Raw genomic sequence first — 27,833 nt, 5'->3', positions numbered from 1 at the left:
TCTGAGCAATTAAACAAAATTTAGCATGAATCAATCATACAGACATGAGGGTGTAAAATAATGAAGATAGATGTTGTTTAAATCCTTATAAGAGTTCCTGCCTGCGCTAGATATCATCCTGAGTAGTATTAGATTATCCGAGTGACCTTAGAAGCGTTCAAGTGTCCACACCAGCACGTTGAGATAGGAGGGAGCACGTGGCGGCGTGGAGCTCCGTCAGTTCATTTGCCTCCTGGTTTTGGTCCCTTCTTTTTCAAGGTAACTCCTTCCCCAGAGCGCTGCTGGCATGATCGGGATGCACGGAGGCAGAGCGCCGCAGCGAGCGGCACCTGCAGCCTGGCTGCAGCGACTGCCAGAGCAAGAGGAACGCTCCGTTCTCTGGGTCCCTTCTATCTTTCTACGAGCGAAATAAATCTTTTGCTTTGAGAGTGAAAATCCTCCTTTAAAAACTCTTCCCAGATGTGGGACCAATATATTTAGTTTCACTTAAAGTTCCTGAATCCGAAGGTCTATGCCGGGCTGGCCGCTCATGCCTGTTTCCTCATCTGTCTTTTGCAGAGGAAACAGGTGGGTTTAAAGCTCTCTAAAGACATCAAAGTGGTTCTTTGCAAAATAACTTGCAAAGCAAAAATGAAAAAAAGATATTTTTTTTTTTCCCAGGGATTTTTGAGCATATGAAGCAAAAAAATAATCACATAAATGGCGCAAAGAAAAGACAAGGTTTTAGTCTGAGTCAGCAATCGAAATGCAGCCTCCAGGCTCCCTGCTGCTTCGCCCCCACGTCACAGGGACACGACATGCAAGTCTGGATTTCAAGGGGCTCTTCTGCTTAGTAGTGGCCAAAGCCAAGACATTAAATCCCTACGAACTGCGGGAAGTTGGGTTGCAAACCTCGAGATTTGGCCAGGTTATGCCATTCAGAAAGGACAAAGCATGCAACGCATTTTTTTCTTCATTAAGGACAAAAATAGGTAATATTGGAGAGTACCCATGGCAGCAGCCTGTCGGGGCACTGAGGGCACTAACGGGCCTCGCCGCACCTGCCTGTGCTCCTGCTGCTGTGGGTCACCTTGTCCCCAGCACCGTCCCCTGCTCTTCCTGGCGTGGCTCCCTGGAGGGACCCGGCTCCCCCACCGTGCCTGGGGCTGCTGCTGTGGCCGTCCGCGCCGCGGTCCCCCCTGCGGCTGGGGCTGTGCCCTGCTGGCGAGGGCACTGCGTGCTGGGTTCCCCAAGGCCTCCTCTCCCTGCTCCTGGACACACGCAGGCTTGAAATGCTACCCATGTCTTCCAGACCAACCAGACAGGTCTCCTGGAACAGTGAGATGTCCATGTCATTTACAGCTGCTTCCCTCCTCTGCTGTAGCTTAAATAAAACCAATAAATAATGAAATAAAAAACCTTGGCTCTTGTAAAACAATCCAGATCTGTATATTCCCCCTCTAGGAAGACACATACAGCATTGAGTAAGAAAATATACTGGCACCTTCCTTTCTTCCTGACCTACGCCAAGTCTTTGAGTTGGGTTTTGCTCCAGAAGTTCTTTATCATTTTCATTGAGAAAACTTTATATTAGAAAAAGCAATGCCCCTGGGAGCAGCAGCCAGGATTCAAGTCAGGGTCTGTAACCCTAACAGCTGAGCTCAGGACTTCTTTGTCCTTGTGCTGCCGGCATCACCCGCCGACAGCGACCGCCGACAGCGACCATCGGCTGCGGGCGCACACGCCGGCTGGGGCGAGCGGGGGAGAGCGCGGGACTCGGCGGCCAGCCTCGATTTCGGAGTGTGCTTCTCCGCACAGCTACGGGCCTTTTTACACAGAGTTTTGCAGAGGGCTTGGCTTCAGGTGCACATTGCACATTTCACTGGGGATTTGGTTGTTTTGTCTTGAGCTGAAACAAAAGTGGCATAAAGTCAGCTTAATTTCTGTGATTTCACTAATGTGGTGGGAAAAGAGGAAACTGGCTTCTTCCTTGGAAGAAATGCTGATGCTCTTTCATAATTTCTATAATGACATTTGATATTATGGTGATGAGTGCCTTAGAAATACATATGATAATCATTATAATCAAGCACATGTGTCTGGAGAGTGTAATAGGTACATTCTATAAATTGGAAAATAAACATGTGTTAAGGAATGACTTCTAATATTAATTTCCATTTTTAGAAAGCAAGGTCCCAGATCCAACTAGGGATTAAAGAGCCAAAATGGGACTTTGAACGGGATAGACGCCCAAATCCCAACTCATAATCCACAGCCCTCCTGCCCAGTTGTTGCTAACTGTGAAGGCAACTAAGCTCATTTGGTGACTCAGTATGCAAAGCGTTCAAGTTGCTCAGCCACCAAAAATTCTCCGTAAGTGAGGTATTCCCCTGGGTGCTTCCCTTCGCCCAGTGGAGTCACGCCGGGGCCCTCCAGACGTGCCCGCCGGGCTGCTGCTTCTCGCGGCCCCGCTCGCACCAGCCCACAGCGCCCGGGGAGGGCTGGCGTTGTGGATATGCCGCCGCTGGCATCTCCCCGCCGGCGGTACTAGGTGGTTCCCGATTCGGTACCTTGCTTTGGTTGATCCCCTTCTCTCTGAAGCTCCAAATCTTCTCTCTGTTAACCACAACAACTAAACTGGGGCTCAGGCTTCCACCAGGGTAGGGGTGCCTAAGGAGCGGGTACCTCTCTGCTCTGCTTTGTCGGGGTCTCTGTAAGCAGAACCTGACTTTCTCCTCCCGTGCCGAAGCACAGCTTTACTCCTACAGTTAAATGCAGACACACAAATATGCCACCGCATATGCAATTTAGCAGTAAGTAATTGGAGGCCACTTGTAAAAACTGGTTAATAATGATAAGCAACAGCCCTGCCTCACCTCCACGCTACCGGAGCTTTGCACTGATGTAAAGTCACAGACAGCAGCAGAATTACTCCGGGACAAAAGTAGGGCAATGCTCTGCTGAATGAGGCACATCACATTCTTTCTGAATGGAATAAAAACAAAATATCACTTTATAGACCTCTCAGGCAAGTCCAACAGCTGTTGTAAATCAGAGTAACCCCACTGGCTTCAGTGGATCTACTGCAATTTATAGCAGCTGGGAATCTGGCCTCGCGTTCCCCAGATAGGTACTGGATTTTACCATTAGCAGTTTAATCCTGTAAGTAGGGATTTATTACAGAAAGGAAAACACGAATAACTGTGAACAGAATGAACAATGTTGTATTTTGAAACGAGTAAAAGAACAACACTAGAAGGTGCGTAATAACTCTTGAGAAACAAAATTAACACCGCAAAGCCTGAGCAGCCAGGCACCGGGGTTATTTGGCCTCCTGAACTGTGGAATTTAACTCTCCCAAAAAACCTTGGCCCTTGACTGGAGTGCCGCTAAGATGAAAGACACTGCGTCTCCACCGCACTACACAGCCTATTGATTTTATAAGTCATCAATGTATATTGTCTGTCTATACTATTAACAGGACAAGCAGGAGGTGCACATAGTCATTTGACTGCATAAGCCAGTTGTCCCATGCTGTGCCCTATGGGAAGCCACTGATTCTTACACTTGGAGCAGGGACAATGCAACTTAATCAGACTGACAGGAAACAGGCAGCAATTACAGTGTGCAGCTACATCTGCTGGGTTCCACTTCACTGAAGGAAGAGTTATCTCAATTTTAATGTACATCCCTTTTTCATGTTTCATTTAACCTCTGCTGTATTATTAAACACATCAAAATATAATGACAGTCGTTAAAAAAGAAAAAGAGAACATTTTGGAAATTTTGGACTCTCCCCCTTTATCTGTAATTTAACGGTATCGGTTTTACTTTCCCGCAACATTCTGCAGCAGTGGAAGTCTAATTTAGTATATAGTTTTGTTTATTTTAAATAGCAAGTACAGACCCAATCCTACTTCTTGCAAAGTCAATGGCAAAATAACTACTGATTCACTGAAAGCAAGATGTGACCTGCTGATACTAAGTCTTATTAATTTAGACAGCGGAGTGAAGCCTTCCCAATAGTTTGCTCATTTTCACAAATTGTGTTGCTAACCTTGAAAGACTCTTATTGTTAGTCTTTAACTGGCAAAGGAAGAATTCTGAATTCTTAAAAGCGTCTGCGTGAAAACTGGGGGAAGGGGAACAAAACCTGCCGCTTGAAAGAGAAGGGGAGCCGTAGCACAGACTGCGAGGGACGCAGCCTTGTCCCTAGGGGCTGGACAGATAACCAGGCGCAGGGAGCCAGGCCAGGAGCCCGTGCTCCGCGCCCGCGGGACGCCCACCGCCTCCAGCGCACGGGGAGCAGGGCTGCGCTCACACCAGCTCCCACGGCACACTGAGGGCGGCTGTGAACTTAGGTCAGGTACCTCCATCCGGGTGAAGGATAAGGCAGCGATGTCCTCATCTGAGCAGCAGATACGAAGTGCAACTTGGGAATCACTGGGCTGGAAATGGGACCAAAGTTTTGGGTCTCGGGTCTGCCTGAAATACCAAAAATCTTGGCTGCGGGGTTTGGTGCAGATGAGGCTGGGTCTATCAACACGGCATCAGGCTGGAAGCTTTTCCCCTGCCTGCTAACCAAGAGCTGGAGGGGATTAGTAAAAATTCGGCACCCAACCACGTGCCTAAGTCACATCTTCAGGGAGTACAGGCGATTCATCTCACCAGCCCACCTGGCTGGGAAAAGAGGCGAGACCGGGGTCGTCCTCACATCCCTGCAGTTATTCTCTTCAGAAGAACCACTCTGGATGGGAGCCCAAAGGTGGAGAACGGCTCCTCCAGCTCTCCCCCCCAGCTTTTGCACACCCCTAGATTGTGGTCACAGCATGCTCTTAAGTAAATAACATCATTAAATATTTTTAGTAAAGTACCTAAATGTGTTCAGGTATCTGCTAAGAACCTAAATGTGTTCAGGTATCTGCTAAGAACCTTCTTCCTGTCAATGATTTATTACTGTCACTAAAAATAGGTTTGGGGGCTTAGTAAATCCAACCTGCCTCAAACTTTCAGAAATACCCTTTCTGGTCAGATATTAATTTATTTCTCATTTTTATACAATACTTCCCATAGATGTTAAATTCTGAATATTGCTGTACAGCATATCTGCGTAACATCTCTATTGTGCTGTTACTCTGGTTTTCTACCTGGGAGCTGCTATCGAGATTTGGTGCTTTTTCCTCTACAGCTTCTCATGAGCTACCTCAAGCAGAACATTCCAGTTTTCCCCAGGAGCATGTCGCCAGGCTTTTGACACAGCCTGCTCTGCCCATGTCCCAGGCTGGCCGGGCAGGAGCGCTCCCCAAAAGCATCCCTACCCTGGAGCCGTAAGCCACGCGGGGAGGACGGCTCCAGCAGCCCGGGCACTAACGCAGCTACGTGGCTCCGGGTGCAGAGCTACGGCTACTCTGCTACTCCTGGCTACTCCGCTACTCCTAGCTTCTCCGCTACGGCTTTTAGCCTCCTTCGGCTGCTCCTCTACTCACACTTTTGCTCGGCTTGCTTCTTCATTCTGCAGCCTACCAAGCAACGCTGTCCTGTATCTGCTCCATCAGACTGTAATTTGTAAAGCCAACAAAAGAGCAAGTCAGCACTATCTCTTGAGTTTCCCGGTGTCATCTTTTATCAGTGTGTATCTTCTAGATCCAGCCAACACTGCCTGTAATCACTCTTGAGCTTGTGAGAAATCTTACTAAAACCAACTTCTCTGAGTCAGTGGGGGCATTTACACGCCTCCAACATGACCGTGCGCACTGGTCTCTGCAGAAGCAAAGCCTCCTGCGGTGAGCTCTCTAAGGACCAAGGCTGAGTTCATTTGTGTGGAAAAGTAAGAACAAAACAAATTAGGATGATGATGCCATTGCACTAATTATTACCTCTTGGTAATAATCCTAGAATTGGATGCAGAATAATCCTACAGGAATATATTGTCATAATTTATTTATCTAATATTTTGTTCACTGAGGGAGGCATATGAGTGGTGCATCTTAAGTCAGATTCTCAAGCGATTAAATCTGTACTGAATTCAAAGGAAATCAAGTGATTTACATCGCCAAAGGATTTCACCTTCTGCTCTGCAGGCGCTCCTAGCAAGTCCTTCCGCTGCAGAGACCACACAGTTCTTCAAGACCTCCACAGCACACAGAAATGTCTAAATTATTATGTGGGTAGCTCGGAGCAGCAACAAAATCAGTTCATATCACACCGGTGAGTTTTCTTACCGTAAAGGAGGGAAGCGTTTGGACAGATTTCAGCACGAGAAGTCAGCACGGTTGCAAGCGAAGCTCTGACAGAAGCTGCAGCCAAGAATGCAGTGGCAAAAATACGTCTATGGCTACAGCTCTCGGTAGCTATAGCACGACCAAGCCACTGCCTAGAAGGTAAGCCCGAATTAGGGAACCCTTGTGAGCAAAGGAAGCTCCCCAGACTCCCGGCCACCCGTAGGCCAGTACGCCCACAAGTCCCATTCACGAAGTGGTTGCAACGCAGTCCCTGTGCAAGGGAGCGGCCCAGTGGTGCAGTTGACTTGGAGGTCTTGTGGGGCAGGTCTATACCCTAATGGTGAGCAAGCTGGCTTCTTAATGGTGCTCCACATACTGCTAAGGACCTAATTATGATCCCTCTGTGGAGGACTTTCTAGAACTGGATGTATCCTAGTGCACGACTGTCTAGTCCTAATGTTCTCGGTAGGGTTGTAGTCCTGCTGTGCCGTTACAACGACCAGCAGCTGATGGCCATTCTGGCTGGAGGAAAGCTCCAAAATATCCAAACGTGTCGTGTGAGCTGCTATTGTGACAGCAGCTGCTGTCTAATATTTTTCATTCTATGATTCCATTTGTCCCTGATGGACAAACAGGTACATGATGACGCAGCAGCAGCATGGGCAGAGCAGGCAATGCCTTTTCCGATTGTGCCTCATCCCATGAAGCTTGTGGAGAGGCTTTCTGTGAATGGGACGCAGCAGCAAATGGCTGTGGCTGAGGTGCAAGGTGATACAGGCTATGCCATAAAATTTGCTGGGACTGGTACTCACTGCCTCGAGGTGCTCCTCGTGGGAAAGGTTTCAAGGCCAGGGCATCCACCGCACCCAGGCGAATGCCCGTGATTAGAGGAATATTCAAGATTTCCTCCTCGGCGTGCCAGCTGGGGCACCTCCGGGCGCTCTGGGGTTAGGCAGTGTGGACAACGGACCAACTTGGCACTAAGGACACTACTGCAGGGTAGGCCAGAAACAAACATTGTGTATAATTTGCGGAGGGAACTGCTGCAAAAAGCAAATGTTTACATGGGATATTGTGTTCTAAAATTTTGTTATGCAGTTGCGGTAAATGCACAAGCACTTCTAGGCCTGGGGGTATGCTCAAAACCTCCGGGCTCTCACAAGCTGTGCAGCGCGCTGGTGTTAGAACCCAGCACCATCAGGGTGATGACTTTCCTCCATTTACTGCTCTAACTATCAGGCAAGGCTTTCTGAAGTGCACACAGAAAGCCGCTCAGCAGCAGGTGAAATGCTGCAGCTGCACTGATGTAAATGTTCTCCTTTGTTGTGGAACCAAAACACGCCAGGATTCATCGCGCAGGATGGCAGGTTTCCTCTCGCTGGAAACCAGCTTTTCTAACACTCATTTTATGCCTGAGCTCCCAGTCCATTCCCTCCAGCAATCTTTCACCATCCCATTTAGTATGGAGCTTGGACGTGGCTTTTTCAAGAAGGGAGGGAATCACCGAAGTTTTCTACATGTTTTTTATTTCTAGTTTTGGAGGCAGGTTTCTTCCCCCCTCCTGGAAGATGAGAAACCTTGCATGCACGGTGAAGCTTAAACGATATGTCCCCTAAGCCTCCAGGAGGCAGCTTACTCGGAGATGATTACAGCTCCCAAAAGTCTTACCTGAGTTACTAATAGTGTCTGACCGTTAAAAATCAGATCTGTTCTACTACTTTAAATTAAGGGCATGAAGTTTGAGGAGAAGAAATAATTATCCATTCTGATTTGTTCGCTCTGTAAATACAAAGCCCTGACCACTGCCAAATTCTCCTTGCCTGAGAGGCACAGGACAGCCTCCACCATAATTCTCACCTACTGAATGGCTACCTACGCTTTTTTACCTGCAGCCCAGTTAGGCATCTAATTACGAATCACTGATTTACACGTGACAATCTAAAACTAGCTTGTCTAACATAAATCGAAAGTGTTAAACCAAGATGACACTTTTAAGCTGTAACCTAAGCAAAACATATGAAAGCAACTACTCTGTCTGGAAAACAATGAAGAAACCAACCGGAGGGGGTAATCAGCATTTGAGGAGTCTTTAATCTAACAAGGACATCTTAAGTGAAGTTGCCTGAAAAAAAAGTTATGTGCAATTGCCAAACACCTACCCATATTCAGAGGATTCCTCTGAAGCACCGCGTGTTAATTGGAAGGAAGTTGGAAAGCTTTCTATCAGGATCCTATAATAAGCTTCATTAATATGGGGTACAGTGGTGTGTTGCATATTAATAAAAAGGCAGCCTAAGATAATTAAAGGGTGAATAAATTGAGAAATATATTGCCTATATGTGGTAGAAAAGTCTAACCTGGCACTAGCTGATATCCACGTGCTTATAAAAAATACAGATAAGGGAGCGTGCACCAATAAAAGATGCAAAGAGGTAAGGGTAACCGAGGAAAGAGTGGCTCAGCTGGAGGTGTTACAACGAAAGCAAACATCTTGCAGAAATGGATGTGAGCACTCCCATTTTCTTAAGACTTTGTGAGTGCAGGGTCTAAAGAGGTTGTCAGTTTGGGACAAATGACCCCTAACTTGTAATAAGTACTGCTGCTCAGCTCTAAAAGCATAACTAAAAGAATCATTCTGTTGAACAAGACCTTAGATTAGATATGAATTATTCCATTTTCATTTCATTTAGTTTGATTTTCTCTCTATTTCCTATTTTCTAAATTAAATAAACCTTGCTTGATTTAAGATAATTTGCCTTTACTGACTATTACTTAAGCATAAGCATTGCAAAGCCATTCCACGAGAGGAGGAAAACAAAAACAGCGAAATTTAGGGTTCAGAGAAACAAAACTAAAGCACGTATCCAAGCGAAAGACATGATGAAAGGTGAGCTGTCTACACCTCAGCCCTCAGAGCTGTTGTGAATCCAGGATGATTCTGGATAGAAAGGAAACAGGGGAAAATCTTAAAATGGAGGTGCCAGCTACGTCTGTCTAAAACTGACCGTGTAGAACCAGTATGTAATAGATCTCGTTCAAATATTTCCTCCCTTTCTCAGCATCTAACATCACCGCCACATTGTACCGCTCTACATACGTACACGCTACTCATTTTACTGCCATTAAATAAATAACAGAATGATTCCATATTTCCATCCTAGGCACTAAAGAGACATTTCTGATTGCAACATCACTCACCCTCCACCTCAACAGAAATTTCCCAGGTATATTAAACTGGCAGAGAGTTTTCTGTGGCACAAGGATGAACAACGGGGCGGGGGGGAGCTACCTATGGACTGGTAGGAGTAACTTTGTGGTAGGAGGAGCAGCAGTTTTGGTGTAGGTGAAGATTTGGGGAGGGGAGCAACAGCAACTGCTTCCACAGAGGTACCGCTCTCCGTGCGTGGAAGATGTGGAGAGTCCAGAAAACCCACTGCTGTGAGAGGGAGGCCTAAAAAAGGTCAGAGGTTGTAAGCACGGTGTGTAAATTCTCATTGAGAGGGCATGTTTATGGGGGAATAACCCCTCGAGGTGAGGAAGACAGAAGGGAATAGTGGAGACAAAACCGGTCTTCTCTGGGGGAGCTGTAGGCTCAGGGGCTGCGAGAGGAGATATCTGCAGTCTCAATCTGCTGTGCATCTTTAAGAAATAAGCTGCCTTTGACCAATGCCACAAGCTTTTCCAGTGGCTCTACAGACACTGTCGAGCTTCCTTTGTGTATCGTACGCTTAAAAATTTTATAAGCTGAGCTACGCTTGTATTTACAGATAGTACAGCAACAGGGACCCATAACCAGTAAATAGAGCTGGATGGTACACCCTTTTTCTTAGGTGTTATGTGGAGACATGACGGGCTTCAACAATTTAACTGCCTTGTTTTATTTCTACTTTATATTGCAGTTGCATCTGGAAATCAGAAAATTTAGTTTTAAAAATAGGAGAGGGAGAGACAGGGGAGCAGAGGAGAGAGGAGGAAAGCAAGAAAAAAGAGCAGAAATTGAGCAAGTTAGACTGGATGTGTTCAGTTGCTTATTTGGCTTGACCTAATCACAGAGATTTCCCCCAAACAATTAATATCTGAAAGCTGAATGCCATTTTACTCCTTATTGTCCCATTACATTTTATTGTTTCCAGAGATGGGGGGCAAAGCATTTCTCTGACATTGCACCCTCGACCCCATGAAAATCTTTAACAGATTAAAGTCTATAGTCTCGTATCTCTTTAGTAGCTGCTAATCTATGCAAAGCAAATTGGTTTGGATTTACCTGGAACATCATTGCCCACCCTGTAATTTGTAACTGCTGTTTGCAGTGACAGAAACTCTTAATCACACTACATGCTAGAGATATACCTTAAACTCATTAAAAGCAGCAAACTTTTTAAGGGCAAACGACCAGGAGCAGCTAACCACCTCGGCAGCTCGAGTCTGAACAAAATTTTTCCATGGGACAATTCTTTCCAGGGATTACCATCCCTTGCACCATGCTTCTTGCCTGGGAGAACAGGCGTTCGTCACCTTGGATCCACCAGCTGCACCCATCTCCTCTTCATGCCCACTGCTCCCACCCCCGTGGCATCCCACCACACTGCTGGAGTGGGGCAGAGAGGAGCCGTGCCGTGGGGCAGCACTGCCGAGCACCAACCTCCCACCTCCCGACCCACAGCCACTCACCGACCCCCGGAGGGACTGGTCTCCTGGCCGCGGATCTGTCCTCAGCTCTCCCACCGTCACCACCGCTGCGCTGCCTGGGCACCTTCGGGACGAAAATCAGGATGTTCCACCTAGCACAGAGACATACCCGTTGAGATCAAAATGTATCCGAGAACAATTTTCGCATGAAGATGTTCCTTCATTCCCATCTGTGCATGTCACAGTTTCAAATACCGCGTGCACTTTCCAAACTCTTGCTTCACCAGAAAAAATAGCCACAGAAAACTACAAGAAAAGAACAAAACCAAAAAACCCCAACAGAAAACAAATGAAAATGAGTAACGAATAAAAAAAAAAGAAACAAGGAAATGCTGAAGCAATCACTCCTCCTTATACATTTGTTTTGCTGTCTGACATACACAATAAATTGTAACGGTTACCAAATAACCATTCAAGTTCAAATGATGTACACACATCTATAATCTTAGTTAGCGGCTTGCTGGCATACTTCAGGAATGCCACTGTGTCCTCCAGTGTAATTCTGTATCAATGACTTTTCCAAATAAATCTAGTTGCTGGTTTATATTAATGAACTGTCACAGTTCCCATTGTTTTCCCATGGTCTTGCAGCTGCATTCTTTCACAGGTGCTTGGCAAATTAAAATGATGCTGGTTTGGGGTTTCAGGCTGATACAAAATCACTCCTTCAGCAGATTGTTAGGGAGTTATTCATGCAAGAAACACATCTTTACTTTAGACAGTCTGCTTTTCTCCTTATCCTCCTCTTCCTTCACTGACCCTTCGCATTTCTGATGCTTCTTGGCGATGAAATAAAAAGCAAGATTGCTTCTTGTTTCCACTTAGGGAGGAACTGATTTGACAATAATCAGCTTGGAGTGGAAAGCACGGTTTGACTCTGCTCCGTTACCCTGATGTAAATCAAAAGCCCTCCCAGCGAAGCCAGCGTGCTGGGCCTCATGATGGTGTAAACTGGCGGAGCTCTGTTGTTTGAGTGCAGCTGGACTAGCTTACAGAGTAGCCAAAGATCTGGCACAACTTAAATGGGTATAATAATTTTGGGTATTAATGGGTATAATATAATTTTGTTAATCTACTAAAAAAAATAGAACAATAATGGTAATTATGAGCGTTTAATTTCTAAAGCACAATTCAAAGTGAAATCTTAAAGCATTAGGAGTATTTATGACAGAACTCTCTGCCCCTGATCCTGGGGAACAGCAAAGCCCGGCAGCTTTCCCCGAAGTCAGCGGGAGATGTGGGTGCTACCACTTCCCAGCCTCAATGCTCCCGTTACTCTGAGACAAACAGACTTTAACCACCAATTACAAAGTTAGAGGCATCTGACATTTCAGGCTGTCTCCATTTTGGATGCCAAAGCTGTAACATTCTGGTAAGGACCTCATCTGATGGCAGGCATCTCCACTGATTTGCAGGATCTTTGTGTACTCAGCAGGGAGATGCTTTCTCCTGGTGGGTGACTGCGAGCAAGAACCAGCCTTGGGTGCTTTGAATTGCCAGCTGGAGGCATCTTAGCTTTTGCTGTTGACTCATATTAAGCCTAGGAATATCAGCTGTTTCATCTATATCTTCAGGCTAGACCTGTAAATTCACAACCTGTGAATCTCTCTGCTGTTGCACCTTTCTCGGTGCAGAAGCGGAGAGCTGCCCGGAGAGCTCGCTAACAGGCATGTGGCCGTGCCCCTTCTGGGCACAGACGGAGCAAGGGGAGAGCTTCAGGTCAGCTCAGCTGGGTGTTGAGCCGGTGTAAATCCCCGCCGCTTTCCCCGCCTCAAAAGGCAGCACGCTGTATTCTCATCCCTTGGGGAAGCTGATCTCAAGGACGTGCAGAAAGGGTCACGGAGGAGTCTGCAGCCTGCGCGGGCCAGCGGGCTCCGAGGATCCCCGGGAAATGTGCACGCCAGCTGCGCCTCCGTGATCCCCCGCCGAACTCAAAGGCTCGCTATTAAAGTCAGGGGTGAGGACGAGATATTAAATACTTGCCAGGAGGTTAAGCAGTTGTTGAAATGATCCAGTAGGGCATCATTGCTTTTATTTACAATATTTCACTTGTGACTCGATATTAACAATAACAATGAGAACGTTTAATATGCAGGAACCTATTCATTTATGCTAGCCAGATGCAGTTTTGCTTTGTGTTTCCTCCCTCTAGTGCTTTTTTTTCCTAATCCCTCATTTCTTTTCAACCTTTTAAGCTCTCTCTCTAGTTTTACAGACAACACAAGCAATGTATCTGAACAAGGCCCTAGAGTTCCTGCTGGGGAACAGGAGGTTATTATATTTTAGGGATAACTTCACGCGTTCCCATTACTCCTTCTAAACCAATTTTAAGATATTTATTTACATTTAGTGCATATTAAGCAGCGAAAGAACGTTGCACTGGAGATGATACGCACGCCGCGATCGGTAGGTTCCGAGTTGGCAATTTTCAGATCTTCTGAACGAGCACAAGGCGGAGGGAGGTCTTGTGTCAACACCTGTTTTACTGTCTCACGTGCAGGAGGTGGCCCAGAGACAGTGCAGAAACACGTCGGCCTCTCTGCTGCTCCGGCTGGGTGTCTGGAAGCACTGACCACAACTCCGCTGTAGGCTTATCGTACCGGGAGACAGCAGCTCTGGGACAGCGTACTCGGACTACGTCCCGCTCGGCCTGTTCCCTCTTCCCTTTCTGCTGCGTAGAGCTTTCTGGTTTCCTGCAGATCAACTAACGGACGTCACCCAACGGACGGACCTCTCCTGCACTGTACCGAGCACGCTGCTATGCAACGTTTGAGATACTCTGGCAAGAGACACAGGGCAGTTTCAGGGTAAGAGTCAGCTTGTTCCTCTTACCACAAAACTGAAGAGCCTCCGAAGCGCACAGAGGAAAGCACTAGAAGAGGTTGTCAGGTTTGATTCTACCGCTTCCAGTATTGAGGTGAAAGCTACCAGCACCGCTCAGGGCCAGAGAGAGGTGAGTGGCCAGACCTGGCCAAGACAAAGTCTACAGTAGATTTATTTACTGGCAGAAAGTTGACCGGGTGTGAAGCAGTAGCTGCCAGTTAGCAAAGAGGATCCACGGCCTGGCAAGACCTCCCTGGAGCTATCACCCACCAAGTTTCCTACAATTTCCAAGTCCCAGTATTATTAATGATACAGGTCCCTAGTGAAGATGACAACTTAAGGTAAATTACATGGATTCATATGCTTTTGACTTTGAGGGCCCAATGTTCAACATAAAATGTGCCGTCCATAAACTGTACTTGCCCCCAGACTCCAGCTGCTGGGTGTCCTCCCAAAAGGACTGGGAGGCAAGAGGGAACAGCTTACAGCTTGTTTATCTTGATAGAGTTATGGGAGAAAAGTGAAGAACATTGTATTTTTCAGGAAGGACAGCTTACACTAAAAAAACCACATCCTGATCCTACTGGTTCTGATACCAACCAAGAGCTTTTAACCAATGTAAAACACGTCTCAGATCATACGGTACACAGAACTGGAGCACGATGCACACCTTCTTCAGGTAGGGGTTTTGTGATCCAGGTTCATCTCATGCTGTAGGTTTGCCTGTTTTGCAAAACAACACATGGGTAAGGCAAGGAAGGTTATGGGAAAACAAACTTACAGGGATATGATATGTAAGAAGAAAGTAGTGCAAGCAAAGATCTTGCAGAAAAGCAGCAGATGCTTAAGAATTGTGTCTCAGGATTTCTGCACTGTTACACTGAGTACAATGACGGTGTAGAATGGCACTCGGACACTGCACGTGGCGATAGAAAGCCTACGAAGGTAAGTGCTACAATCAGCATGGGGATTTTGTTGATAGCGGTAAGATTATCTGTTACGGATCCTAGCTGTGAGAAACTGGGTACCCACCAGAGATGCACGTTGCAAGAACCCACTTGAAAAAGCAGCAGGCAATGGAATAAGAGAGCGCAGAACCATCACCGGCCGTGGCAAACGGCACCGTGCCGTCCACCGGAGAAAGGTGGAAAGCGGAAGACTGGAAGATTTTCTGTGGTTAATATCCTAGGCCATTCATATTCTCCTGAGTCACGTACGCTCGGGGAAACCTTACAAGCTGCATTACTTGAGTTCAAGCACAGATCTCATCCTCCACCTTGCTTTTGCAAAAGCCGGCATTCGAAAGTGCTGTGCTTGCTGCTTTACTCATCTTTACAAACTGATTTCTTTCTAATGGATCAACAGCGCTGTTTTTTCTTAAGGACCTCACCAGTAGCAAATTTAAACTAAATGTGGCCTGCAGCTATCAAAATCATACCAACTGGTGTGGACAGGCTCTTCCACTGCCCCCAGCTCGCACCACGCAACTTATTTAGTTTTTATTCTTCCTCTCAAAATTATTGTTTCTGAGCATGAAAAAGCTCAGCCCATTGTGTGGCGCTGATTCTATCTGTCAAAAATGGCGTATCATAACCCTATTTCTTGCAAAAATTTAGAACAGGTTTCAACCTTAAGTATGACTGCCCTTTTTTATGATTCCAGAGGGCCCCATTGGCCATACCACATTAGCTATCAATGCAGAACTCTTAAAGCACAGTCAAAAATTTCTCTAGCTTATTTTTTAAAAAGAATGGGAGAATCTTTATTTAAAAAATCCTAAAACTGCAACATTACTGCAACTCCGTCAGGTAGTTTAGTTTAAAAGTTAATTTGTTACCGAAACCAAAACGTTCTACAAAAGCCAAACCCTAGTTCACTCGCTATTTGTGACGGTCTTTTCTTGATATCTTCCCCCTAAACCTTGCCTCATCAGAAAATTTGCCCAGTTAGGGACAGAAAAGACTTTGGAATTCAATCTAGTTTTTAATACAATGTCTTCATGCTTTGTAAGAAACGTTGCTTAGAATAGCGTTTACATTGGATTTAACCACTGTCCTGCAATGCAACATTAGCCCACAGAGGGCTTGCTCCTGGTTTGTGCAGAAATGACAAGTCGCAGGGTTTTTCATCTCCTTCTTGCCAGCTGCTAATTGCATTACAAGATGCTAACTTGAAGCATATGAAAGTCTTATTTCCAGCCTCCAAGCAGAGAGGCAAGTCCAGAGAGGTGCTGTGCACCTGCAGCTCCTACACGATTTGCTCTAATCAGGTTATTCTCCCTCTCCTGGGTGCTTACAGGCAGCCTGTTATCTTAGCAGTTGGGTATTTCAGTTCAAATCCTAATGCTCCCTGTTATTGCAGTCAAATAACTCCATCCCCGTGCGACTGGCAGGGTGTGCTGAAGCTTAGTTACTGGCCCAAGACAACAGCAGACGTTCGTAAGGGAGCACCGGTCTGACCCAAGACATGTCAGAGCTTAACCCCTGTCCATCCTTTCCCCCTCTCTGGAAGCCAGTGAGATCCCCTTGGTGGCCGAATTACAGTAGCGTTACCAAAATACACAAGCCAACCCTTAGACTTTTTCCAGATAAGAAAATGCAGCAAACACAGCGGTAACATGCTTGGGCTTGATTTCGTGCCGTTTGTAAGAAATATTTCCTCCTGATCTGCTGGCTTATTACAGTCTCCTGCCACCCGCCCTTTCCCTTGGTCCCAGGGTGAGGTATTGGGTCCGCTCAGTGTTCTCAGCTGAGACCTCTTTGATGTCACTGCCGGGTCCTGCCCTTGGGGCACACCAACCCCAGGCACCGCTACAGGCGTGGGGAGGAGCGGCTGGGAGCTGCCCGGCGGGAAAGGACCTGGGGGTGCTGGTCGACAGCCGCCTGAACATGAGCCAGCAGGGTGCCCAGGTGGCCAAGAGGGCCTATGGCATCCTGGCTTGTGTCAGCAATAGTGTGGCCAGCAGGACCAGAGCAGGGATGGTCCCCCTGTGCTGGGCACTGGGGAGGCCGCCCCTCGAATGCTGTGCTCAGCGCTGGGCCCCTCACCCCAAGAAGGCCATGGAGGGGCTGGAGCGTGGCCAGAGCAGGGCAGCGAGGCTGGGGCAGGGGCTGGAGCCCAAGGCTGGGGAGGAGCGGCTGGGGGAGCTGGGGGGGCTCAGCCTGGAGAAGAGGAGGCTGAGGGGAGCCCTCATCGCTCTCTGCAACTGCCTGAAAGGAGGCTGGAGCCGGGGGAGGTCGGTCTCTTCTCCCCAGGAACAAGTGATGGGATGAGAGGAAACGGCCTCAAGCTGCGCCAGGGCAGGGTTAGGTTGGATACTGGGAAAAACTTCTTCACCAAGAGGGTGGTCAAGCATTGGACCAGGCTGCCCAGGGAAGGGGTTGAGTCTCCATCGCTGGAGGTATTTAAAGAACGGATAGATACAGTGCTTGAAGACATGGTATAGATGGACTTGGCAGTGATAGGTTGACGATTGGACTCGATGATCTTAAGGGTCTTTTCCAACCTTGACGATTCTATGATTCTATGATTTCTCGTAGCCGGAGGAAGCGTCTCTCTCGCAGTTCCTCATGCTGGATGTTTGGGTTGAAAGGCACGACACGTAGGATTTGGTCGTGAGTGAGGTGCAAAAAGTAAGCAGATGTTATAAGTGAAGAAAACTAAATTAGATCATGGAATTTCAGGATTGTTTCATTTGGAGTCACAGCTGGGAATTTATTAGCCACAGAAAGAAGGACAACTATTTTCTTTCACTATCTTATTTTCAACCTGAAAAAACTTGCCTGAGCTCATCTTAAAATTGTGCAGCTACAAAGTCACCTCTCAGCCACTTGCTCATTCACCTATTCTGAGATTGTCAAACCTGTCAAACGCTGTCACTGGGCTGTGCGCTACTAGTTTAAGAACACCTCTACAGTCCGTGGAGATCTGTGGGTGTAAGATGGCCAAACATAGGCGTCTACGCTAGGGTGAGCAGAGACACGTACCTCACATGTGAACATCTAAAGTGCAGACAGCCTAAATTTAGATATCTGAGTCAAGAGTAAATCTTTCCTGCGGCACTAAGAAGCACTTCATCGGGATCCAAGACCAACAGAGGTTTGATACTAGAAAACTCATGCCGCTATGGGTTTTCTGCTCTTTGTATTACTGTTTCCTTTCCAAATTCATGAAGATGAAAGTGAAGCTGTTCCTAGGTCTGTGCAGTAATTGCACAGTGGAATATAAACCAGCTGCCCTTGTAACTTGTGAATAAAAATAACAACAGAGCTGGGGAATTCAGATCTCACAGTTCAGCAGGAGCCTATCCACTAATCCCGCTATGACTTTACTCTCTCAACAGAAATGTCATGGTGTATGAGTTGACTTGCATGAAGATCTTGCCCTTATTCATTGCTCCTGATCACTTGTTGAATGATGCCAGCTTGATAAATTACATTTGAAACATAATCCATAACTGACTGGCTCTTCTTGAGCAGGGTACGACTTCAGATAAGCCACACCATCAATTTTGACTGTTGGATGTTACACCTCGAATCTTCAGCAGTAGGTTGGAGAGTGGATGAAAAAATATTTTTGTAAATATAAAGCAGAAGGTACCAGACTGACTGTTTCTTGGCAAAGGAGATGCAGACTGACTGCCTGTGCCCACACAAGAGGCTGGAAACCAGTAACAGGGCTGGCTTCAAATGAGAGCGATTCATGTTCTCACTTGGTTAGAGAAGCTTACGTTTTCACTGGTTGGGGACCGCTAAATCGGTGCGATGATCTGGACCGAGATTAGAACAGGTTATTTTAGATAAGATAAACAATTTCTGGGATGATATCAACCAAAAAGATTATGCCAGCTCCTTTGCCAGAAGCATAACATGATTCTGAGATCTGCTGTTCCCTGCTCAACAGTTTCCAGGCTCTTTGTGTTAAGGGTTCGTGCATCAATCATTCCCTTACTGCCCCTTCCTAGCTGCCATAAGCATCCTGCATTCCGTTGTAACTCCATTTATTACAGCGAATCTGTAGGGAGCAAAGGCTGCTGCTTCCTTCTCTAACCTTTCTACACTGGTACTATTTAAAATCGAGAAATCTCCACAGGAACATGACTTTGTTTTGGATGTTGGGTTCCCTTTCTTCACCATTATCGACGGGAGTCGACGGCCCCGCACCCCGGAGCACACCCCGCTGACGCGCAGCATTGCAGTACGACCTTGCCACAAGGACGTTCACGCTCCGGGCCTGGGGGCTGGGCTCCTGAGAGGGCAGAGCAGCGCTCTCCCCTTCCCCGCTCACGTGGATGCATGCCCCAGTGCTCACCAAAGCTGGAGCTGAGACCCTCGGCAAAAACCTGGACGGGATACATACACGGTGCTATGTCGAACACAGTCCTTCGTCAGTAACGTTTCTTGCCATTTAAAGTGAAATGAGACGAGCCTCTCATTCAATAAATTCAGCGCTATTATCTATATTTTTGCTACGCAAAATATTAAAGATAATTTTACTTGGGAATCATGCAGCTATAAACATTTTAAGCCTTGAATTACTTCCTCCCTCTTCTGCCAAAAGACACAGTTAAACAACAGGCCATAAGAAAGACTCAAATGTTCTGAAGGTGCGAGTGCACAAGCTCTTTTCCACAGCCACGAAGGCAAGAACTCTACTCCCCTTCCATGCAATAGTCCCAGGCAATACTGCCCTGCAGTCCCTACAGCTTGCTGGGACATTGGATAAATGGAATCTCTCTTGATTAATAACAGTTTTGTCAATATTCATCATCTGTGAACATATACAGAGGAAGAGGTCAGGAGAAGGCAAAGTACCAGCCCTTCCTTTCCGTTGTTAATATTGCTGGAATTCAATAACAGCAAAAGAAACAATTATGTGGACAATTATTTCAGTGTTTCCTTCTACAACAATATAAAAGGTACAAAATGAACATTTTTGTATGATATACTATATTCACTCTGATAGTATTCTGATGTTTTCAATTACTCTTGTTTCCAAGATTACACTGCACAGATAAAACAGTCATCTTGGAACATTAAAAAACAAAACAAAAACCATCATTCTCCATTTATGTAAATTTTATTCTTGACAATTACAATGAAGGCCACGTAGAGAAGTTGGTGCATTTGCAACATCATTCTATTCATGCCTTCGTTTTTTTAGGCTTGATTGTTCAAAACTCCACCGAATAATTGAATGAATAGATGATAGCACACAAGAATATTTTCTTTTAAATAAGACATTTAATTATTATGTTTTGTATAATGTGGAACACTAAAGTCACTTGGAAACAGCTTCAAAAAAAGCCTTCTTTAAAAATGGGGTTTATTCAAGATTATTTATTTTGGGTGAATGAGTTTTGTAAAAGTGCCCAGGTGATTTAGGAGCTTAAATCCAGGAATAAGCCAATGAAAGCAGAGCTGTTAAGATACCTAAGTATCTTTGTACAATGTATTTTAAATAACGTTGAACAAGCAAAGAGTGAGAGGAAGACTGATTTGTCTAGAAAGTAAATAATTTGTCCATTAGTTACAAGATATTTTATGTGAAAAGTGAATGAGTATATACACACGTCTATATGTTTGCCTCGCATACATATCTGAATTTTTTTTACATGTGATGTGTATTACAGTTTTTATTATACCTAAGTTCCTGTGCATCATTCAAAGAGAATAATCTTAAAAAATCATCTTCAAAATCATCTTAAGAAAAGAATGCTTTTGTATGAAGCAAAACGAGATACAGAAGGAGCCAAATGAAGGCTCACTGAGGAAACAGAAAAGAAGGTGTAATTTGCAGAGAGACTTACTTTATGGCCTCAGCTAAGCTAGAAACGTTTATGCTTGCAGGGTCTAAAGCTAGGATGAAGGGCATCCCACAGTCCAGGGCACCACGTCGAGGAGAAAGCAGCAGCAGAAGGAACGCTGCCAGGGACAGGTAGAGGAGCATCCCACGGAGCCGTATTTTGTTTCTCTGTGCACACAGAAAGTATTTGGGCTGAGTGGAACTGATGAAAATTTGCCAAAAAGGGGCGAGAGCCAGCCACCTGAACTTTCTTACCCTTTCTCCGTGAAATTTAGTGAACAAGTGCAGTTTTGTTTCGAAGAAGTTGCTTTGCAGTCACTTTATTGACTCATTAAGGTCGAGGCCCCATATATAAAAATACTTTACTGGTGCCAAATACAGCGGTGAGATACTCAGGAGGCAGAGAGCCGGTGCAGAAGAAGCTGTGCCCAGGACACCCCACCCTGCGCCAGAAGGGAGGGACGCGGGACCGAAGCGGCCGAGCGTGCCCCCTGCCCTGCTGCCCACCCCTCCTTCCACCTCCGCCTGCCAGGCACCGGCCCTACCGCGCTCTCTTACAGCCTGGCGAGCCTGCGACAGCTAACCGGGGAGCGGCGAGCCAACTTCGTATCCAGCCTACCTCTTCACACCAGTGAAGTTACAGTGGAGACTAATTTAACTCAATATGTTTTGGTCTATTATTTCAGTAATTGTTAGGTTTTACCGAGTGATCTGGCACTCGGATTTGCTTGGATTGTATTCTCCTCTGCTCGTACGGTCCCTGCTCAGGAATAGCCAGACTTAGAGCTCTGTTTGTGTCCTATCTCTTTTTTTCAGAAGAGCTACTTTTAAAACCTGGTGCTGACTGAATTTCTAATCCATAAAACATTTGCAGAAATAGAGATTTCATCCCACACAATGGATTATCTGAAAGAAAAAGAAATATTGGCACAAATATCACTCTGGCTGGGGTTTATTCTACAGCAAAGCAAATAATCTGAAAGAACAGAAGAAGTCTGATGGCCTGACTCCCATGTGTAGGTAGCATTGATGAGTAACTTCAAATTTCTATCTGCAATACTTAACTGTAGCTTCAGCTAGTCATCTTGTGCCTTAAATAGACCAGAAAGTTTTTCATTACAGCATGAAGATATGTCAGCTTTTGAAAGCCGAGTCTCCTTTCAGGAAACTGTAAGTAAATTTTGCAGCCTTTAACTTCACTATGGTCTGGCAAAATCTGACCATTTTCATGGATGTCTCTTGTGTGTTTTGTCCTTCTTCACCCCAGATAAGCACAGGTTTTTCCATGAAGCGTGGACACTCAGGTTTATCACGCTCAAACAACATTCCTTGTGCTCACAGCCGCAGGACTGGGGGCTCAGGATCCTTCCAGACCTGGATGCCTTGGAAGTTGCTATGGGCTCCCACCATGCGGTCGGTGTAGGACAACCACAGACCTCAGAGTCGGCATCCATGCCAAATGCTCTTTGGGCTCCGTGGAAGAAGCGACGCGGCAGGTTCGGCTGCAGCCACGCCAGTCAGAGGTCGTCCTGACTGCAAACACAAGGACTTGGTTATGTTGTGTGTGCGAGAGGCAGGAGGCTTTGAGGTGCAGCAGAGTCTGACCCAGTGTGAAAGACAAGTTTTAAAGCACAGACCTGCTCTTGAGCCAGAGAACTAGGGATATCTGAACAAAACGGGCCTTTACAACATTCTCATGTGAATAAAAGGAGAGTACACCTGACCAGTGTTGCCTATTATTAGCGTAGTTGATATAGCCAGAAAAAACGCCCAAACTTTGGGGCACAAAGCATTCGTACCGTTCTGAAACAGAAGCGGGAAATTTCCGGATAAGTACGGGCGGAACACTTGTGCAGAGTTCAACTTAAGGTGTTGTTCAATTAGCCAGTTGGAGAAAAAAACGTAATTAGCATCTGCTGAACAAAAAAGATTGTTAGCAAAGAAAGAGATGGTGAGACCCTATGGGATATGATACAGTTATGTATTTTCAGTATTGAAATCTGTGGTTTATCACAAAATACAAGTACTCAGAATAGTAAAATAAAAGATGCCTAACCTTATAGAACAGAGGGGCAAAAGGGTGTTATACCAGTCCTTGTCACACGAATTTCAAGAAGAATCTGACACTTAAGTTCGAAAGGTAAAGCATAAGTTCTAAAATTAATTTAATTTTAGAAACTGAAATTCTGAAGTTTAATTGCTAAGAATTTCCTCAGTTGGCAACACCAGGACTAGCGGCTGATAAAAGTAACGCAGACTTCAAAGGCAGGTCTCCTAGCTCAAGTGTTGTGCTCTAAAGCTTTGTATTTAATCTTTGAAGGTAGCCCAGTCTGAGCAACCGGTGTCATAGCTTACCGGTGAGTTACGAGTTAGGAGCAGGGATTTTCTGTGCCACCCAGATATAAGGTAAAACTTGAAGACTGACAATTAAGGAGCAATTAACCTGGTTTTCGTGTGTTAAATCATTCACCAGAGACAGCCACAGTCTTGTTACTGTAACAACATTGTCTTGTTATCAATTTAAAAACTGAGAAACAAACAAACAAAACCCCTTGTTCGGAAAATGACTAAATAAAGCACAGAATCTTCCTTTCCTTTACATCACTTTACATAGATAAAAATAACCTGAGTTTCTGGAAGCTTCAAACAATAGCACGTCACTGAACTTGTAAAGGTAACGCAAGGACATGTCAATGAAATGTAATTGCATGTTTCCCTGCATCTCACAGAGAAAATGATCTAGAATGATCTCATGGTTTATATGCTGAATATATTACGATAGACGCCACCTCTGCCTGGAGCCCTTGGTATGTGGCTTACCTGCCCAGCACCCTGCTGCTCCCTAACAGCCCCTGTGGCCACTAACAGCCATCCCTCCGTCTTCCGTGTCTTAACCATTCCAGACTTTCAGTTAGTACCAAGTGCTACCAAAATCTCTTTCTTTGCCCTTGCAGGTCTGGGGAAGGCAAGGTAACAAGTGAAAGGTAGGGTGCGTTTTTAGTTCAGACGACGGATAGAGTTGACAAAAAACCAACATACTTTTGAACAAAATCTCTTTATCACATCCCTTCCTTACAGATACATGCTTATTAATAAAGCAGGGAAGAAAGTGAAATGCCAGAGCTGGTGAAAGGACTGTTACTGAAAGCCTGACAACTTTTTCCAGTTATCTGTTGGCCTAATAAAAGACACTGCGGTCTACAGCCCCCGCAGTCCTGCTTCTCCTTTTCCCTGACACAGTCAGGGCTTCAGCCCTGCTGTGAAATGGCATTGCTCTTCTGATTTGTGATATTTTGGCTTCTGACTGTTTATTGTCTTGTTATACCTGTAGGAAAAAAAATGTGATGGGCAGGGTACTGGAAAAGAAGATTTTCTATACTGACTCCTAGTAGGGTAAGCTTTTACAGGATGCTATCTGTTGTAGGCTGTCCAGAGCCAGGAAGAGTACGACGCAGTGAGCTTCTTCCTACACATCTACCAAGGTGTGCGAGCTTCTAGAGACTCAGGGGGTTTTCCCTTAGATCACTGCTGAAGTTACTGCTACCAAAAAGAGTATGTCTGCAATCCACCCGGAGATAAAGAAAAATACGTTTTGTGGGAGGAGGTTCTTTTCATACTGAAGTCATAGGAAGGAAAGAGGGCATAGTTCCTGAGGCAGGGCCTAAAAATAGCAATTTAGGTTTTGCCACCAAAGGAGCACTAAATACATGTTTAATTTTAACCACATGTGTGTTCCCATCTTGATTCAACACGATGTTTAAGCATGAAGCGCACGCTTAACTGGCATTTAAAAATATCCCCTTAGAGTTAAGCACATACGTGTGTGCTTAAAACCACAGAGATAAAACTGCTCATGTCCCTACTTCCGAGCATATATTTAAGTGTCTTCTTGTCATTGTGCATAGGAAAATTGAGTGCTTTGTTACAGTAAAGGCTGCTCTACTGCCATGGAAAGCGCTGCAGTGGTCCAAAGACATCTGCCGAGAGCGCTTGTTTCATTGCAATCCTCTGAGTAAAGCCTGGGGTGTGGAAAATAGATGGAAGAAAGTAAGCATCTGGTTTCATACTGAATGTGTTCTTACAAGGAGATAGGTTTTTTCCCAACTTCAAATCCTGAAAAGAAGGCGTATGAAAGAAAGAAACTGAATGCAACAGCCAACTGTGAGAGCAGAGGGTTCGAAAGAGCGGAGGAGGCATTTTGTTAGAAAAAGGGAAGGAGGTAGGATGCCCACCCAGAACTTGTGGCTGTAAAGGTAACACCTTCTTTGACGGGATCTCTGATGATTTGGGGGGCTTTTTTGCAGTGACAGTGGACACTATGCAAAGCGCGAGATAGAAAGCTCGGCAAAGAGCCACAGAGTCGCTGTTTTGTCAGAAGGGATGGCGATATTGGTAACCGAGGGCGAGCACGTTGAATTTGACAGCGATAAGCTCCCGAGTGGACGTGAAATTTAAACAGAAAAGAGTTTGCAGAGTGAGGCTGCAGCGCGTATTCTCACCCTGTAGAGTGGGAATATAATCCTCCTGCCTTGCATATTCGTCCACATGACACAATAGCGGGAGAGCTTCCAAGGTACTTATTAGCCAAAAGTGTGAATGTTGGCCAGATGGTTTCTTTGGATTCTGAATAGTCAAGAGGATCAGACCTGTGATTTATTGTGGGTTCGGTAAGATATGCAGCTACAATAGGCTTTGCTGCTGGTGTTTGGTCAGCTATGGTTGCATGTTCATGCTGCTCTCGCTTTACTAAATCCAGATGACTTGGGTGAAATGGTGGACTTACCAGAAGCCAGAACAGCAGTAGCCAAAGACACCTGAACAGATTGTCTTGCAGTTCTTTGAACTGTCTCATTGGTCATTTAAATATCTACTGCCAAATTCGATATAGCATCTTCCTTTATCTCATTAGCAAGAACAGTTAGTTTAAATTAAGAATCCAGAAAGTTGCCCTAAATGTATTTCCTGAAAGCTGGGGTGTGGGCTCTGGGTAGTTCTTCCCCAAATATTTTGGCATCCATGGAAAGACTCCTTGAGGGTTTTATTTTCTCTTTACGTAAAGTTTTTTAATTAACTGTACTAGAATGAAAAACCCTACTTTTGTAACATAGATTGCTGGTTTACATACACATTTAATACTTAACTCTACGATGGCCTGTTCACACTTTTAAAAAACAGTTACAAAGCTGACCGACAGAGTCCTTTTTTGTTCTCAGTTCACTTCACTGATTCGGTCCCCACTACCTGCTTTTGCTAACCAAACTCTCTCAAATGTGGAATTCGCTCAATTTTTCTGACCAGCTTTGTAGTAAGGAACACACTAATATTCACAGCTTTCCATGAAGCGCTCCAGTTTTCCATCGAGTACCGAAAGATCTTTGATTGCTTTTGATAACATTCAAAGCATGATGTGGAAGATGCATATATATATTTACTCTTTCAACATATGTATTTCCTCTTCTGTATTTACTCTATGATTATTCAAACATTGCACAAAGAAGTGCGTAGAGAGCAGACGCAAAGTGCTGAAATTCTAAGTTGGCAGCATTTGCAAGCCAGCGGACACTCACGTTTCACAGCTGCGGATTGCCACGTGCACGACAGGCCCCGAAAGAGCAGAAATTATCAGGGATAATTTACAGAAAACAAGGTACAAACCCAGCTAAATCCCACTGTGTCAAAGTTCGACTGAATGTGGTGCTTTGCTGCAACAGTTTTTCAAACTATCCCCACACAAAATCAGTTCGCATTTACTGAAATCTCCAAGATGAGACCAGCCCTCCAAGACAATGAGAAATTATTCTACTAACATCAACAAACTCAATTTAAACTTTTTGCATGGTTGCAGAATCTTTACAACAACCTGTTTGAACAGTGCTTCTATCTTTCTGTTTTTTAAATCTCTGAAATAAATTTTCTTTTAACAGGCTTTCTCTTACAATTCTATGAGAAATCACTTGATTTTTTTCTATGGCCAGCTTTAATTTCCAGTGGTAGTCTCAGGACAAACTGCTAATCTATCACTGTAATGAACTCCCAGAAATCTTCCCATTGCTTTCAACTATGTTCTAAGATTTCTAGGGAAAATCCATTTATGATGAAGGAAAGCATGTTCCAGGTAAATTCTTCTATCTTATTTGATATTTTTGTTGTACTACATAAAGATCTGACAGCCCCTGACCACTTAAACTCATGATGTGAACTGGAAAAAATGCATATTTTATGCGGTGGGTTCCCTGCTTCCACCATCAACAGAACACTGTAATGATCATTCTTCTAACAACTCCCACAGTTTTTGTAAGGCAAAATAAAGTTTGTGATTGTTTATGTAATATTTGTTATTACAACATTTTTACGGAGTTAACCTGTGAACGAGTATCTCACATACCCCACCTGCAATTTCAGATGTGTTACTAATTTTGACTGGTTATAGATATCTATCTATCTATATAAAACATGTACATATATATCAGTATTTATATAATATGTGCATATACAATATGTAGATATATATGTCTCTCCATAAATACATGGTTACATGCATCCAATGTCATCTTTCCTCTTCCTGAGTGGATGAACGAAGATCTACTTCCACTTCTAGTTTAATATGGAATTCGGTTCCCTCCAAAACATTGAAATGAGTTTGCCGTGAAAATGAATTCTAGTAGATTTTCTTTCCTCATATTCATCCCAAATGATCAACGTAATTTTGACCAAATGCTAATAGATTCTTGTGGCAGTTTTCACATAGCTACTCTCTTTGGTTTCCCCTGCCGATACGGCACTCCACCTAGCAAAACAGAGATAGATCGACATAATCAAACCTCTGATGACCATGCCAGTGAAAACACCGGTAAAATTATGAGCTGATCGATGTGGCAAAGCAGACCTTCTCCTAGATCTAGAAATAATATACTTGTGTCTCCAGTCCACAGTATTTAAATCAAACGTACGATTTTATGTTCAATCTCTTTTTTAAGCACAAATACATGGTTTTTTTTAAAAAGTTAGATTACATCCTAGGCTGTTCCCAGAAAACTCTGTTGCACTTGAAACAAAGGTTGAAATTTCTATCATACGCTGCGTGGTTTAATAAAAGGGGCTTAATATGGAAATGAAACAAATGTAGCATTAGAAAAATAAAGCAGAATCAAAATCCATTTAACTGAAACCTGAAGCTCTTTATATTTAAATCATTAATACATTTACAGTAGCAGCTTCACTAAAAACTGTCCTTGTCGGAGATAGCCCTTTATTCTTTCTTCCGTATTGCTTGTCAAGTAGCTAATTCAAGTAGCTAATTGTGAAAATAACTAATCC

General features: G+C 44.8%; 1 protein-coding gene across 3 annotated transcripts in view; it reads right to left on the bottom strand.

Annotated features, from left to right (window-relative positions):
- LOC148053779 (uncharacterized) overlaps positions 1-27,833 on the bottom strand; it is a 90,568-nt gene that overhangs the window by 49,336 nt on the left and 13,399 nt on the right. For all 3 annotated transcript variants that reach the window (XR_015707908.1, XM_087772809.1, XM_087772810.1), the window contains exon 4: positions 10,872-10,981. Coding sequence is in view for 2 of the 3 variants with exons in the window: in XM_087772809.1 (XP_087628935.1) it covers positions 10,872-10,981 (110 nt within the window). In the remaining variant the exon portion in view is untranslated. The remainder of the gene's footprint in view (positions 1-10,871; positions 10,982-27,833) is intronic.

The sequence above is a fragment of the Nipponia nippon genome, unplaced genomic scaffold (assembly GCF_047370975.1).
Source record: "Nipponia nippon isolate SJK-2023a ecotype South Korea unplaced genomic scaffold, ASM4737097v1 scaffold_37, whole genome shotgun sequence".
In the NCBI taxonomy this organism is placed as follows: domain Eukaryota; kingdom Metazoa; phylum Chordata; class Aves; order Pelecaniformes; family Threskiornithidae; genus Nipponia; species Nipponia nippon.
The sequence above is the reverse complement of the archived record's forward strand: the minus strand, read 5'-3'. Positions and strand labels throughout refer to the sequence as shown.